At 44.9% G+C, this 18374-nt stretch overlaps 1 protein-coding gene across 3 annotated transcripts in view; it reads left to right on the forward strand.

Annotated features, from left to right (window-relative positions):
* Positions 1–18374, forward strand: part of LOC148430836 (pancreatic lipase-related protein 2-like) — a 167456-nt gene that overhangs the window by 40217 nt on the left and 108865 nt on the right. For all 3 annotated transcript variants that reach the window (XM_088466440.1, XM_088466439.1, XM_088466441.1), the window contains 2 exons: positions 9400–9448; positions 13311–13459. In XM_088466440.1, coding sequence (XP_088322566.1) covers positions 9400–9448; positions 13311–13459 — 198 coding nt within the window. The remainder of the gene's footprint in view (positions 1–9399; positions 9449–13310; positions 13460–18374) is intronic.

The following is an 18374-nucleotide window of genomic DNA, read 5'->3' on the forward strand; positions in this document are numbered from 1 at the left end:
TGGACAACACAGCAGAACAGCCAGCCCCTATGGACTACAGCCAGCCAGCCCCTATAGACAGGACAATAGCCAGCCAGCCCCTATGGATAACAGTCATCCCCTATGGAGTACAGCCAGCCAGCCCCTATGGACAGGATAACAGCCAGCCAGCCCCTATGGATAACAGCCATTCAGCCCTTATGGACTACAGCCAGCCAGCCCCTATGGACAGGACAACAGCCAGTAATATCCAGCCAGCCCCTATGGACAGGACAACAGCCAGTAATAGCCAACCAGCCCCTATGGACAGGACAACAGCCAGTAATAGCCAGCCAGCCAGCCCCTATGGATAACAACCAGCCAGCCCCTATGGACAGGACAACAGCCAGTAATAGCCAGCCAGCCCCTATGGACAGGACAACCTCAATTATGCAGCACAGCCTAGTAGTAGTCACAATGCACAGCACAGCTACCAGCTCCCTCCCTCTTCACTCTCCACAGCCGGAATTAAAAATGGCGGTGATCACGTGACCTTTATTGAATCGAAAACCCACGAGAATCCGACAGCGGGATTATGACATTTTGCCTCGTTTTCAGATCCGAGTCAGGTGGGAAAACCCGAGCCGACTCGGATCCCCTAAGTTTTGGTGGGTTCGGATCTCTAAGATCTGAACCCTCTCATCTCTAGTTTATAACTCTCCAATTTATCACTTTCCAGAGCTTACTACATCTGCCCCTTTTTATTTAAAATAGAACTTTTATTTATTGAAGTTTAAAATGTTATGCGCTTTAGTATTAAACATAAGTAATTGACATTAATGTCCCAATTAATGGAGAAAAGGAACAATAGATGTAGAACATGAAAATAACAAGGATTCTATAGATGTGTGGTAAAGTCCGCTGATGTCTCCTGGATGGACAGAGAACTGACCCTTATTTCAGGAAGTGATACAAAGGTCTATGGGACCTATTTATGAAGTTTTAGGAAAGTAGAAAAAAACTGCAGTTTCTGAATAATTTTATGAATTTTTGCTATGTACTAAGAATTCTAATAAGTGCTGCAGACCTAAGTCCCTATTATTCTCAATGTAAACTTGTGGACTATGGTCTGATCCCTATGCATCAAATTCCAAAAAAACAAAGCTGTTTAGAATCTGTCCCTGTTAGTTTACACCATCTTCAGATGGTATAAAACGTTTTAGGCCTATGGAGGAGTTCTTGCTGGAGTGAGACTTCCCAATCCCTCTCCTGCAGCCTCCGGCCAGTCTCAGGGACTGACATTGTGCGCGCGTGTGCAGTGTCAGCTTCCCCTGGAAAAGTGTTTCATAAATGTGGAAGACTCCTCCAAAATGCCAGGGAAGTAACTTGCAGGGACAGCGGTTATTGCTTCCGCTGTCCCTGCGGCTTCAGTTTAGCATATTCCGGGGACATTTTCATTCAAAATTAAAATATGCACCTCAATACAGATTGTTAATAATCACGGCAGTGCCACAATCATTTATACATAAGCCCCTGTGATTCCATTACATATTGTTCCATCAAAAGGCTAAGATTTAACAGTGGGTGGATATATTTTTAGAAAAGATCGTATGAGTATAAAGAGCTGAAATAAACGCCTTTGTTGCATAAGTCACAATCTACACTTGGAGCTCTTGGTATGTGATATAAAGCTCTATTGCAATGATGAGGTCTGGGATGTGGCTGAGATCCTGGCTGTCAGATGCCAGCGCTCAGAATCCCTTCGCCAGCATCCCGATCGCTGTCATCCTGATGGTAAGTAGTGAGATTAGGGGTAGGGTTAGGATTCTTTCCTGTAGGTGTCGGTATCCTAACCCTGTTGGGCTGTGGGCATCAGCATTCTGATCGCCGGGATACTGAGTGCAGGCATTCTGTACCTATGGAGATAAAGCAAAGAAATCACAAATGACAAAATGGAAACAGATCAAAAATCACATCAAGCACATCAATCACTTAAATTACATCAAGCACATAAAGCACATCAATCAATCACATCAAGCACATCAGTCACATCAATCACATCAAGCACATAAAGCACACACAGCACATAAAGCACACACAGCACATAAAGCACATCAATCACATACAGCACATCAATCACATACAGCACACACAGCACATAAAGCACATCAATCACATAAAGCACATCAATCACATACAGCACACACAGCACATAAAGCACATACAGCACACACAGCACATCAATCACATAAAGCACATCAATCACATACAGCACACACAGCACATAAAGCACATCAATCACATACAGCACATCAATCACATACAGCACACACAGCACATCAATCACATACAGCACACACAGCACATCAATCATACAGCACACACAGCACATCAATCACATACAGCACATAAAGCACATCAATCACACACAGCACACACAGCACATAAAGCACATCAATCACATACAGCACATCAATCACATACAGCACATAAAGCACACCAATCACATAAAGCACATACAGCACACACAGCACATAAAGCACATCAATCACATACAGCACACACAGCACATCAATCACATCAATCACATAAAGCACATCAATCACATAAAGCACATCAATCACATAAAGCACATCAATCACATAAAGCACATCAGTCACATCAGTCACATAAAGCACATCAATCACATAAAGCACATACAGCACATCAATCACATAAAGCACATCAATCACATAAAGCACATCAATCACATAAAGCACACACAGCACATAAAGCACAGCAATCACATAAAGCACATACAGCACATAAAGCACAGCAATCACAATCACATAAAGCACATCAATCACATACACAGCACATAAAGCACAGCAATCACATACAGCACATAAAGCACATCAATAACATCAATCACATACAGCACATAAAGCACATCAATCACATACAGCACATCAATCACATACAGCACATAAAGCACACCAATCACATAAAGCACATACAGCACACACAGCACATAAAGCACATCAATCACATACAGCACACACAGCACATCAATCACATACAGCACATAAAGCACATCAATCACATAAAGCACATCAATCACATAAAGCACATCAATCACATAAAGCACATCAATCACATACAGCACATAAAGCACATCAATCAAGCACATCAGTCACATCAGTCACATAAAGCACATCAATCACATAAAGCACATACAGCACATCAATCACATAAAGCACATCAATCACATAAAGCACATCAATCACATAAAGCACACACAGCACATAAAGCACAGCAATCACATAAAGCACATACAGCACATAAAGCACAGCAATCACAATCACATAAAGCACATCAATCACATACACAGCACATAAAGCACAGCAATCACATACAGCACATAAAGCACATCAATAACATCAATCACATACAGCACATAAAGCACAGCAATCACATAAAGCACACACAGCACATAAAGCACATAAAGCACATCAAACACATACAGCACACACAGCACATCAATCACATACAGCACATCAATCACATAAAGCACATCAATCACATCAAGCACGTACATCACAAAGCACATCAATCACATAAAGCACATCAATCATATAAAGCACATCAATCATATAAAGCACATCAATCACATAAAGCACATCAATCACATACAGCACACACAGCACATAAAGCACATCAATCACATACAGCACATCAATCACATACAGCACGCACAGCACATCAATCACATACAGCACGCACAGCACATCAATCACATACAGCACATCAATCATACAGCACACACAGCACATCAATCACATACAGCACATAAAGCACATCAATCACACACAGCACACACAGCACATAAAGCACATCAATCACATACAGCACATCAATCACATACAGCACATAAAGCACACCAATCACATAAAGCACATACAGCACACACAGCACATAAAGCACATCAATCACATACAGCACACACAGCACATCAATCACATACAGCACATAAAGCACATCAATCACATAAAGCACATCAATCACATAAAGCACATCAATCACATAAAGCACATCAATCACATAAAGCACATCAATCACATAAAGCACATCAATCACATAAAGCACATCAATCACATAAAGCACATCAATCACATAAAGCACATCAATCACATAAAGCACATCAATCACATAAAGCACATCAATCACATAAAGCACATCAATCACATAAAGCACATCAATCACATCAATCAAGCACATCAGTCACATCAATCAAGCACATCAGTCACATCAGTCACATAAAGCACATCAATCACATAAAGCACATACAGCACATCAATCACATAAAGCACATCAATCACATAAAGCACATCAATCACATAAAGCACATCAATCACATAAAGCACACACAGCACATAAAGCACAGCAATCACATAAAGCACATACAGCACATAAAGCACAGCAATCACAATCACATAAAGCACATCAATCACATACACAGCACATAAAGCACAGCAATCACATACAGCACATAAAGCACAGCAATCACATAAAGCACACACAGCACATCAATCACATACAGCACACACAGCACATCAATCACATACAGCACATCAATCACATACAGCACATCAATCACATAAAGCACATCAATCACATAAAGCACATCAATCACATAAAGCACATCAATCACATAAAGCACATCAATCACATCAATCAAGCACATCAGTCACATCAATCAAGCACATCAGTCACATCAGTCACATAAAGCACATCAATCACATAAAGCACATACAGCACATCAATCACATAAAGCACATCAATCACATAAAGCACATCAATCACATACACAGCACATAAAGCACAGCAATCACATACAGCACATAAAGCACAGCAATCACATAAAGCACACACAGCACATCAATCACATACAGCACACACAGCACATCAATCACATACAGCACATCAATCACATACAGCACATCAATCACATAAAGCACATACAGCACATCAAGCACATCAATCACATACAGCACATCAAGCACATACAGCACATCAAGCACATACAGCACATCAATCACATACAGCACATCAATCACATACAGCACATCAATCACATAAAGCACATCAATCACATAAAGCACATCAATCACATCAGTCACATCAGTCACATAAAGCACACACAGCACATAAAGCACATCAATCACATAAAGCACATCAGTCACATCAATCACATACAGCACATCAATCACATAAAGCACATCAATCACATACAGCACATAAAGCACATCAATCAAGCACATCAATCACATCAATCACATCAAGCACATTAGTCACATCAGTCACATAAAGCACAGCAATCACATAAAGCACATCAATCACATACAGCACATAAAGCACATCAATCACTTACAGCACGCACAGCACATAAAGCACATCAATCACATACAGCACACACAGCACATAAAGCACATCAATCACATACAGCACGCACAGCACATAAAGCACATCAATCACATACAGCACACACAGCACATAAAGCACATCAATCACATACAGCACGCACAGCACATAAAGCACATCAATCACATACAGCACATCAATCACAAAGCACATCAGTCACATCAATCACATACAGCACATCAATCACATAAAGCACATCAATCACATACAGCACACACAGCACATCAATCACTTACAGCACGCACAGCACATACAGCACGCACAGCACATACAGCACATCAATCACATACAGCACATCAATCACATACAGCACATCAATCACATACAGCACATCAATCACATACAGCACATCAATCACATACAGCACATCAATCACATACAGCACATCAATCACATACAGCACATCAATCACATACAGCACATCAATCACATACAGCACATCAATCACATACAGCACATCAATCACATACAGCACATCAATCACATACAGCACATCAATCACATACAGCACATCAATCACATACAGCACATCAATCACATACAGCACATCAATCACATACAGCACATCAATCACATACAGCACATCAATCACATAAAGCACATCAATCACATAAAGCACATCAATCACATACAGCACATCAATCACATACAGCACATCAATCACATACAGCACATCAATCACATACAGCACATCAATCACATACAGCACATCAATCACATACAGCACATCAATCACATACAGCACATCAATCACATACAGCACATCAATCACATACAGCACATCAATCACATACAGCACATCAATCACATACAGCACATCAATCACATACAGCACATCAATCACATACAGCACATCAATCACATACAGCACACACAGCACATCAATCACATACAGCACACACAGCACATCAATCACATACAGCACATAAAGCACATCAATCACATACAGCACACACAGCACATAAAGCACACAATCAAGCACATCAAGCACACAATCAAGCACATCAATCACATCAAGCACATTAGTCACATCAGTCACATAAAGCACAGCAATCACTTAAAGCACACACAGCACATAAAGCACATCAAGCACATCAGTCACATAAAGCACACACAGCACATCAAGCACATCAATCACATGCAGCACATCAATCACATCAAGCACATGCAGCACATCAAGCACATGCAGCACATCAAGCACATGCAGCACATCAAGCACATGCAGCACATCAAGCACATGCAGCACATCAAGCACATGCAGCACATCAAGCACATGCAGCACATCAAGCACATGCAGCACATCAAGCACATCAATCACATACAGCAAACACAGCACATAAAGTATATGCAGCAAGTGAGGGATAGGAAGTAAAATACCCTTAAAAATACCTAATGTGAACAAAACTCAAAGTGCAAGTGAAGACTATTTATTATTTATTTATTACCAGTTATTTATATTGTGCACACATATTCCGCAGCGCTTTACATAGAATATTCGGCCATTCACATCTGTCCCTGCCCCAGTGGAGCTTACAATCTATATTCCCTACCACATGCGCACACACACACACTATGGGTAATTTTGTTAGGAGCCAATTAACTTACCAGTATATTTTGGGAGTGTGGGAGGAAACCGGAGTACCCGTAGGAAACCCACGCAAGCACAGGGAGAATATACAAACTCCACACAGTTAGGGCCGTAGTGGGTATCGAACCAACAACCGCAGTGCTGTGAGGCAGTAATGCTACCAATACACCATCTGTGCATTAGATAGATTATAGATCTATCTAATGATGTCACCATGAGTTGGGTGCTTTGCGCTGTATCTCCTATAGGCAGATAATGTATCAGTAGCAAGTAATAAAAACCAGATAACGATTGAGACCCCATGTGATAGGGTAACACTACGTCTCAGACACCGTCCTTAACAAATGCAATTACTAACCTGATGCTACATTCCTGCTAAGTAGCCAATTCTAGTATTCTCAGTGCTGTGTACATTCATTCCTTATGATGGGCTTTATTTATGAAGCAGATGCTTTTGTAAGCCACTGGTTCCCGGTGCACTATATACTGAATGCGGGGGACGTTGTATATTTTCATCGGCAACCCGCCACTGCTTCGTAAAGAAATCCCAAAATATCAAACTGACAGACACAACATGTAAATAATAACGGAAGAAAACAGACGGATACATATAAACTCCACACTGACCTTACTCAGGATTTACTAACCTCATCACACGCAGTGATTACACAAGACTGAGATATCATCAGTAACATGGAGTACCATCACAGCCTCACACACACTTACACAGGCTCTAACCTTACTCAGGAACTACTAACCTCATCACACACAGTGACTACACAAGACTGAGACACCATCAGTAACATGGAGTACCATCACAGCCTCACACACACTTACACAGGCTCTAACCTTACTCAGGAATTACTAACCTCATCACACACAGTGACTACACAAGACTGAGAAACCATCAGTAACATGGAGTACCATCACAGCATCACACACACTTACACAGGCTCTGACCTTACTCAGGAATTACTAACCTCATCACACACAGTGACTACACAAGACTGAGATACCATCAGTAACATGGAGTACCATCACAGCCTCACACACACTTACACAGGCTCTGACCTTACTCAGGAATTACTAACCTCATCACACACAGTGATTACACAAGACTGAGATACCATCAGTAACATGGAGTACCATCACAGCCTCACATACACTTACACAGGCTCTGCCCTTACTCAGGAATTACTAACCTCATCACACACAGTGATTACACAAGACTGAGATACCATCAGTAACATGGAGTACCATCACAGCCTCACACACACTTACACAGGCTCTGACTTTACTCAGGAATTACTAACCTCATCACAAACAGTGATTACACAAGACTGAGACACCATCAGTAACATGGAGTACCATCACAGCCTCACACACACTTACACATCTCTGACCTTACTCAGGATTTACTAACCTCATCACACGCAGTGATTATACAAGACTGAGAGACCATCAGTAACATGGAGTACCATCACAGCCTCACACACACTTACCCAGGCTCTGACCTTACTCAGGAATTACTAACCTCATCACAAACAGTGATTACACAAGACTGAGAGACCATCAGTAACATGGAGTACCATCACATCCTCACACACACTTACACAGCTCTGACCTTACTCAGGAATTACTAACCTCATCAGGAATTACTAAAGTTCTTGTCAGTTTTTCATTTTACAATTTTTTTTTTTTATTGTGACTGAGATATTTTGAGTTAATATGCAGAGCCATGTACTGTACATCTATGGGTATGTAGTCAGGAAGCCGGCGGTCGAAATGTCAACTGCCGACTTCCTGACTCTCAAATCCCAGCATGGGATTAATGATAGGTGTTGGGAGTGGACAGCTGTGGGGTGGAGGGTTAGGTTTAGGGGCACCTGGGGGGATTTAGGATTAGGTAACTCCCCAGGAGGGATAGGGTCAGGGAAGGGGAAGGGGGGCTAGGGTTAGGCATCCCCGGGGGGAGGTTAGGGTTAGGCACCCCCCCTGGAGGGCTAGTTTTAGGATGCGGGGAGGGGGGGGTAGGTTTAGGCACCCATAGAGGGGAGGTTAGGGTCAGGCACTAGGGGGGAGGTTAGAGTTAGGCACCCCTAAAGAAGGGTTAGTGTTAGGTGTGGGAGAGGGTTAGGTATAGTTAAATTATTTACCCTGTTGGGATCTTCTGTTGGCAGTCTTCCAGCATCGGGACTTAGATCTGGTGGTATTACATACCGATTCCCATCTATGTCCATATTAGAGCATGCAAACAAGCCCATGTTAGAGCATGCAAACACATGATCTACCACTAGGGGCAATGTGGAAGCTTCCTGACAGCCAACACATACTGCTGAACTCTCATCAAACCTCAGGGTGTAATAATAATAATAGAATGTTTCTGCTTCCAGATGATCCCTGTATACTTCATGCTCATATCCATGGTCACAGCTATACAAGGTAAGAAACACAGGATGCAACAATGTGCTCAGATGGACCAGATTCCCCCAGAAACTGCTGTATGGAAGCTCAGAAAACTCCAACATTACCCTGGACTTTCTTCACCCGGTTCCACTGACCCATTCTGCCATATCACAGTGCCATTCTGAGTCATGGCATCACTGTGCCCTGCCCATGGCATTTACTTTCATTAGATAAAGATAGGTCAGGATATTAATAATTGTGACCGGATGACCTCACTTGCTGGTCGATCACAGATTGGGTTTTCGATCCCCACTAGATCTTGGAGTATCAAGGATTCCGTCTTACTGTCAGTGACCATCTGGTACTGAATCCACCCACTGTGCAGTGGGCGGGTATGTAGCTGCCACCATTAAATTCCTACTATCGGCATTTGGAACCGCTACACCCAGGCTCCAACCACTGGCACCTGGAACCACCTCTGCTGTGTATGCGTCGACCACACCTCCTGATTGGCGTCGGCTAATACCCACTGATCTCTCGCTATGGACCAGGTTCTGCACGGGAGCTGGCAGAGGGCTTGAGCTTGGAGACACTGGGCTCAATCCAGAACAGCCAAAGAACAGAATAGCATTTGGTGCATTCTGTTGTCGCAGGACTCAGATGCAGTCATTATAAAGGCAAAGATGTTTATTGCTCAATAGTCTTAAAAAAATCTCTTCCCCCTCAGCTTTAAGGGGGTCAGTATACAAAGATGTTACAGCAGTTATTTCTTCCTTGATGTTCAAAAAGATACACACTAAACTAGACTCATGTGCCCTTTTATGCCACTCTAATACACATTACCACAGGGCATATACCCGCCCTGTTGTTTTCAACCAATCAACTTAAGTGCATGTGTTGTCCACATGCATGTTTAACATTGCCCCCTATGGACTGTAGTGAGTGGTCACTCCTATGTGCCTGAGCCCACCTGGTGTTTTAGTTGCCACCTAGGAGTCAGTTCGTCTAGGGTTGGGGGAAGTTTCCCTCCAAAACATACTCCAGGAATCTGCTAATAGACCAGGCCTGCCACCTCTGCCTGAATCTGAGCTGCAGAGGTTGAGAACCAAAGGGCAGGGTTTCCTGGTCACAGAGGGGAAGCTCTTTGGGATCTCCCTGAATATACTTAGCTGGCTGCATTAGCCAGCCTTCCCTCTACCTTCTCATGACACTTTCAATCAAAGGAGGTCAATCAAAGGAAGGTATGCAATTCCGCTAGGAGAGGGGCTAGGGGATCCAGCAGCCCACCTAGAGCTCTGGGTCCCCCTGGACCTTCAGAGGACAAGGTAAGTGCAGTTTACTTACAAAATATACATTTAAAATACATAAAATCACATTAGAAAAATACTATATATGATAAAATATATATACATTGAGCCTGTGCCCTGCACTAGGCCTCCACATACTACAGTACTGCTGTAGTGGCTCAGTGCTGCACATACAGTAACTTTTTTACATACATTTATATTTTATAAATACACTTTATCTACTTCGGGTGTCCTTAGCCTTGTAGTCCAGGGGCTCTCCTAATTACCTAGCCACAGTGGTGGTGTCAGGGTTCAGCCTAGGATCGGCCTCGCTCACCTCCTTGCCGGCTTCCCCTGACTTCCTTGCGGTCAGAAGTCTGGTGCAGTGATGGATGTGGGGCTGAGTATTCTGCCTTAGGTGCTTTTTGCGAGCTTCCATGGTCGGCTGTGTGTGCTGGGGATTGGAGTTCCCATCATGGGCACTGCCATGACAGTTCCTCTCATGTGACAGTACTTCTAACCTATGGTAGCATGATTTCAGTCAGCTGATGCTGTGCTCCAGTAATCTGCTACCCCTGGGTATAAATCCAGAACTCCAGGAAGTTGCTGGTCAACTTCTTCTCTGTTCCAGTGATACCAGCGTTGCTCTGTGCTACTCTTTCAGAGAGTTACTTCAGCCTGTTCACAGTTCTCCAGTTTCCAGTATTAGCTTCCAAGCTATTCTTCGTCTGAGAGTAGTTCTCTCCCAGTATCCAGACTGTTTTGTTTTCTATGTCTGTGTGTCTTGTATATGTGCTGCTAGTATTGCAGCTTCCTTTTGTCACTGAGGTGTCAGATTACCTGCTGGTATTAATTAGCTCACAGCTGGACCTCCCAGCACATATCTGTGTCAATCTGCCCTGTGTCTTGTTAGTGCAAATCTGCACTTGCATTTAGCACTCTCCTAGTGTATGCCTGACTTCTTTGTGTCTTGTCTCTACCAATCATTTCCAGCATTCCCATATATTCCCTGAGTCCACTCTGCTCTTGTCTGTGCAATCTCCAGTATATGTCTGTGTTCTTTGCTCAGTGTCTTGTCTCTGGTAATCAGCTCCAATCATTTCCAGCATTCCCATATATTCCCTGAGTCCACTCTGCTCTTGCCTGTGCAATCTCCAGTATATGTCTGTGTTCTTTGCTCAGTGTCTTGTCTCTGGTAATCAGCTCCAATCATTTCCAGCATTCCCATATATTCCCTGAGTCCACTCTGCTCTTGCCTTTGCAATCCCCAGTATATGTCTGTGTTTTTCTGCATACTGAACTGTTTCCAGTCCATGCCTGTGTTTATAGCATTCAGTTCCATTTCCAGAGTTCATTCATTCCATTCACCTCCAGTGCTATTGCATTCATTATAGTTTCCGGTCTTCTGCCATTCCCAGGTACCTGTCCAGAGGGCCGCGACCTGCTCACTTGGTGCAGCTGAAAACCAAATCCCAATTGGAGGGGTCACTGGAGAAAACCACCAAGTGAGTTAGACTCCGCGCCTCTGGGCAGGTCTAGCCAAACCTGGGTTTGGCTGCAACTAGGAGACCTAGTCTAGTCACTCCCCTAGTCACCCGAACCCCTCGGCTCACCGTCCTTCACAGAGGAATTCTTGCACTGGATCGTGACAGGTGGGGGTCCAGGGAGCTGGCTCTCCCTGTCCCCCAGCATGCAGCTACACTCTCTAAACCTTTAGGATGTACCGCACAGGGAGCCAGCAAGCCTGGTCCCTTTACGTGCAGCACTCAGCCCAGCTGCCTGTTAATGCTGGGGCACAGGGAACAACTGGTCACACCCCACACAACCCTGTACCATGATAGCTGGCCCGGGCTGTGCTCCACCTGGCCCTCTTTCTTTGCACATGGGGGTATTGGGAGCCGGCGTTCCTAACCACCCGCTTGCAGCTCCCGGGTCCCAGTGGTCACTGCACAGTCCCTACTGCAGCACTGCACTGGGAGCCGGCTTCCCCGGTCTCCCAGTGCTTGATCATTTAGCCCTGCAGTCACAACACAGGGAGCCAGCTAGCTCTGTCCCTGCGTGGGGTACTCAGCCCTGCAATCCGGGACAGTTTTACCGGCTGCAGTGGCTTCTTGAACCTTTGGAGTACCGGTACCCAACGGTAAGCTTACAGCACTGCAGCCCGAGACCAAGTCCAGGCTGCAGTGGCTTCATTAACTACTGTAGGTCTCCCCGAGGGTGAACACTCAGCGCTGCCGCACTGTGCAGATGGAGTGCCTGGAGCTAGGCTCCCGGTCCCCAGCATGGTGCATTCAGTGGCTCCTTACGACTCATCCCCCGGTGCAGCGTATGGAGGGGCTAACGCCGTTGGAGGGAGTCCTTGCCGCTGCAGACAATACAGGTAAAAACGATACAATTTAACACACCTGGCGCCTATTAACAGACATTTAAAATGGATGCCTCGCGCCTATAGTTCTGTTTCAAAATGGCGCCGCAGCATGAGTGTTAACCCCTTCCGTCCCATGGACTCTATTAACCACGTGTAATGATAAATTGTTTACCGTGTTGTAAATACAATGTAGTGTAATACAGTATATGTATAATCATATATATCTGTTTATTTTTGTGATTAGGGAAAACTGAATGCAGTCCCCTTGGATGTTTCTCAAATGATTTTCCATATTCATCACTGAAGAGACCACTGACTTTGTACCCACAGTCTCCAGAATCAATTAACACCCAATTCTTTCTGTTCACTGTGAATAATATCGACCACTATCAGGTAGGAACAACTGCTTATTGCTGAATGCCTTTATACAGTACAATGTACCCAATATAATAATCCTAATATATAAAAGATAAATAAATTGGAGGAATGAATTTAATTTAATTTTAGCTGTTTTTAATATACTCTGTGCTGCTGGGGACCCTGCTCTGTCCAATATATAAATCTCAGTCTGTGGCTTCCTGCTGCCTCCATTCCCCTCCTCACATCATGTCACTGCCCCTGTCACATGCAGTGGAGAGGGGGCTTCCCCAGGAGGGATGGATCAGGGTAATGTCGGATGCTGGCAAGCCTTGGCTAAAGAAAGTCAGCAGTGCGGTGGTTAGTGTGGCGTCAATGAGGCAATCGGGGCCGCGGGCAGCTCCCCCAAAACCTCCAGAGGGTGGAGCAGTGGCCGTCAGCCCTATGTGAAGTGGGGGGAGCGGGTCTTGGTGACACCGATGCTGTCTGTCAGTGATATGGAGTCCCTTGCTGATAGTGAGGAAGATATTGAGCTGGAAGAAGATGTGTATGTGGCTCATATATTTGAGGAGCTGAAAAAAGAAGCAAAGAAGCTGTCTTTAACACTGGCGGCGAATAAAAGAGAAGAAATTCTTGATACAATTGGGAGCGCCCGGCTCTGAAAGATGAAGTATCAGCTATTGCGGGTTAAAAAGAGGCTTGCGGTGTTGCGGCAGGAGAAAAGAGAAAAGGTTTTGGCGGTGCAAAAACAATCTTCTACAAACTGGATTAGAGGAGAGCATGTGTAAAGAAGAAGGCACGTTGCCGGACTCTGAGGTGACAGATGTGGTAGCCGCTAGTATGTCTGATGCTGGCGGTGACATGGCAGTAATGGTGGTGGCTGGTGAAGTTTATGTTGGGATGAACAGCCGTGGAGGTGATGGAAGAAACCTGCCTGTTGCCGAAGGATGAATCTGGTGATGTCGTAATGACGGATATCCCACAGGTGAGTGACGGCGTGCGAGGTGTCAGGGGTACGGCGGGTGATGGATCCCGGGTACCTGCTAGTACCTCTTATGGACCAGTTCCACCTGTGGGGATGGGAGACAGAGGTACCGGATGTGTGGATGAGGTGGTGTTCAAGGCTGAAATGGAGATCATGTTGGTGCAGCTAAGGCTGAAAGAGATTTTGGAAACAAAGAAAGCAAATGGGTCTACAAGGGCAGGTACAGAACCTGCAACTAGGGAGACTCAGGGGACACACTCAGGAGACATGCAAGGTGTAATCGAAATAGGTACCAGGAACGTGCAGTGTGTTATCAATGCTGGGTTATACTTGCAGGGAAAACTGTTGGCACAGGGCATGTCGGCAATGGACAAAACTGCTTTACTAGAGCTGCGGAGGGATCTAGGATTATCAGGGAAGATGTAAGAAGAGAGGGTGGAGGGTCTGTGAGTTCATCAGTATCAAATAAGCCAGGGTCATCGGGAAATGCGTCATATGAAATTCAAATGGGTAGGGGAGGGGGAGGTGCCTACAAAAGAAGTATTGCTTAAAATTAATTTTGACTTGTGGTTCACTGCTTTGGACTTGTACGCTTGCATACACCCAGCGAAAACAACAGAGTTGGACTTAAGTTTCTTGTCCTATCGAGGATTGCATGTATTCTGGTCATAATGGCAAGCCGTTAAAATGATCCTTACAAGATGTACAGAGTTAATATGGTCACAAAGCATGACCAAGTAAAGATAAACATTTTGGTGAGAAATGAATCAATCCCGGGTCAGGATATTGCTTTTTGGCTATCCAGGTACTGCAACCTGCAGTCTGACTTAGGAGGCCCTGGTGAAGCTGTGTCATTCGGACAAAGGGTTTGTGCATATACCATCTGCTGCATATATTGGAAGGGACAGGATGCAGTGGTTCTACCAGGGCCAACCAAGAACGTGTTTTAAGGGTGGGGATTTTCTCCAACTTAGCAGCGAATGTAAATGTTCATTATGTAACAAGGTTGGTCATGTGTCTAGGGAATGTGGGATGGTGAAATGCAACCTGGGCCAGTCACAATATTGGACAGAAGGTGGGGCCAGTGGTAGGAAGGAAAGAGGGGGAGAGAAACAGGCTGAATGTAAGAGAGGAGGATTGGTAAGAGGAGGGAAGGATGAAGCACCTTTTCAGGAAGTTAAGAGGGGAAACAAGAATAAAAGGAAGGGTGAAGTGGTACAAGTTGTATTAAGTTACACATTTGATGTTTTTTCTTCAGATGATGTAGGGGAAATTATAAGGAATGGTGGAGAATTGGTTTTGGTGACTGGGGCTGATAAGAAGGCAAAGAGAGTGGTTAAAAAGGTGAAGAAAATGGGATGTTGAGGAGAAGGAAGGGAAAAAAGGTTGAGAAATAACGGAGAGGAGGTGGAGGGTCTTGAACGGGATCCTATGGGGACTCAGCTGGAAGAAATATTGATGGATAGGCAAAAAGGGGTGGGAAAAAAAAAGGAGGTGGTGGTGGTGGAAACTCAAGATTTGGAGGGAAGTGGGATGAAGCAGGCAGGGATTTGGGATCTTGGTGAAGGTTCAAGTAAAGGGTTTGGTCATAAAGTTTGTTCCAAAACCTCCTGATCTTGGGCCTTCTGGAGTAGGGGGTGGGGTACCCCAGGGAGGACAGGAAGGGAGGACACAGGATGTGACTTTGATCACAAATGTGGAGGGTGCTGGTATCAGGAACCATATGAGAAGTTCTTCGGGAGAAGATAAAAGACAGTGGGCTAGGGAGGCTAAGGAATATCTAGGTGAGTGATGGTACTATGTCTCCCTATTGCGGCCAAACCCAGAGGTGTGGAGTCTAATTCACTTGCTGGTCTTCACCAGTGACCCCTCCAGTTGGGATATGGGTTTTGCTGCACCAAATGTCCAGGTCGCGGCCCTCTGGACAGGTACCTGGGAGTGGCAGGAAGACCTGAACTATATTAGAATAAATTAGCACTGGGAGCCCTAGGAATGAAATTGCACTAGAGGCCAGCATGAATACTAAATAGCTAAGACACAAATGATCAGCTAGGACTGAATTCTTAAACACAGGAGATCAGCATATGAACTGAATACTTGAACATAGGAGATCAGGGTATGAACTGAATACTTGAACACAGGAGATCGGCATATGAACTGAATACTTGAACACAGGAGATTGCCATATGAGCTGAATACTTGAACACAGCATGTACTGGGAATTACTAGAGATCCAGCAAAGAGCTAACTAGTAATTAGCATGAAAGCTGACACCAAAGAAACAAAGGGACGTAGTTAGAGAGCTGAGCAACACAGGGATTTACAAGAAACACTGTAGTTCTGTGAGAGAGCTGAAGTGAAACGCTAGGAATTAGCATGGGAGCTCTTACAAGTAACACTGGAGGTCAGTGTGTGTGCTGAAACACACTGTAGATACTTTGTGGAAAACACCGGAGAACATAATCACTGCAACAGCCAAGTTGAACAGCAGTTTCCTGTTCCTGGAATCAGACTTAAATACCTCTGGGTAGCTGGTCATTCTATCAGAGTATCAGCTGAATGACCACAGGACTACCATTGGGAGAGACTAGTCAGATGATATGGACCAACATGTCTGCACCCATGCCCAACACCCCGGGAGCCAGGACGCATGCACGGAAGCCCTACCAGACCCTGGGGAGACTACTTAGTCACCACTCACCTTCACTCCCAGGGACTGAACAGCTAAGCCCAAGGATGCCGGCGTGGAGGTGAGTAGCGGCCGATCCCATGCCGCGTCCTGACAGCTGGCCAGAAGGGGGTTGGTGTGCAGGGTTGAGGTTTTTCTTTTGATCTTGTGTTTTCTTGGCACAAGGCAAAAGCAAGGTCTTGCTTTTTATAACCTATAAACTAGGGATATGCGGGTTCGGATTTATGGAATCCGAGCCCCCCTGATCCGAGTCAGGCTCAAGTTTTGCCGCCTGACTCGGACCTGAAATCGAGGCAAAACATCATCATCCCGCTGTCTGATCTTGTGGGTTTTGGATTCTATAAAAGTTCCTTGTGTCTGTGCCATTTCTTAATCCGGCTGTGGACAGTGAAGAGGGAGGGTGGGAGTTAGGGCTGGCTGTGTTGTGCTATGGTGCTGTTGTCCATAGGGGCTGTGGGCCTAATTCAGACCCGCTCGTGAGCGCTGAGTGCTCGCAAGCGTGTCGATGTTAGCCCATTGCGCATGTGCACAACGGACCCGGCTCCGTCGTGCGCGTGACCCGGATAGTTATGGGCAAGCCGTTGCTATGGGTCTCGCTACAAAGGGGTGTGCTGTTGATGTTGAGTGACAGCACACCCCCTTTGGGCCAGACGGAGGTGTTCCCATGGGAATGCCTACTGTCTGGGGCCGGCCCCACTGACATCACATCACATCTGATAGAGCCGAAAGCACTCCAGGGCTTGTGGCAACGAGACCCTACCACAAGGGTCTTGTCACAAGCCTGAAGGTCACGATGGTCTTGACCATTGCGACCATCTTTTTGGCCACTCGCTATAGCTGTGGGTGGTCACCCACAGCTATACGAGTGGCCAGGAGGCAGCTCTAAAAACTAAGAGGGACGACCCTGATTCAGAGCGAGCTCTCTGGTCAGAGCGTCCGGCTCTGAATCAGGCCCTCTGTGTGATGGGATTCTTTTGGAAGGCCTTTGTTATTCAAGTTATACTGTGAGTGCCGTCCGACTGCAGTTACATATATATAAAATATATATATATATATGAGCAACAAGCATCGCACCCTCACAATAAATATAAGGTGGTGAGTGCTCAGTCATAAATAAATCACAGCAGGATCTCTATAAAAAGGAGCGACCAGCACACCTTCATATAAATGCAAAGTATTCTGTATTGTGCATTTTTAAGTAAAGCATATCCGCTTCCTAAAAGGTACCTTCAGTCACATATTAAAGTACATAGGCCCTGATTCAGAGGCGATCGCTA

This window comes from Taudactylus pleione, unplaced genomic scaffold (genome assembly GCF_031769625.1).
Source record: "Taudactylus pleione unplaced genomic scaffold, aTauple2 ptg003137l, whole genome shotgun sequence".
NCBI classification, from domain to species: domain Eukaryota; kingdom Metazoa; phylum Chordata; class Amphibia; order Anura; family Myobatrachidae; genus Taudactylus; species Taudactylus pleione.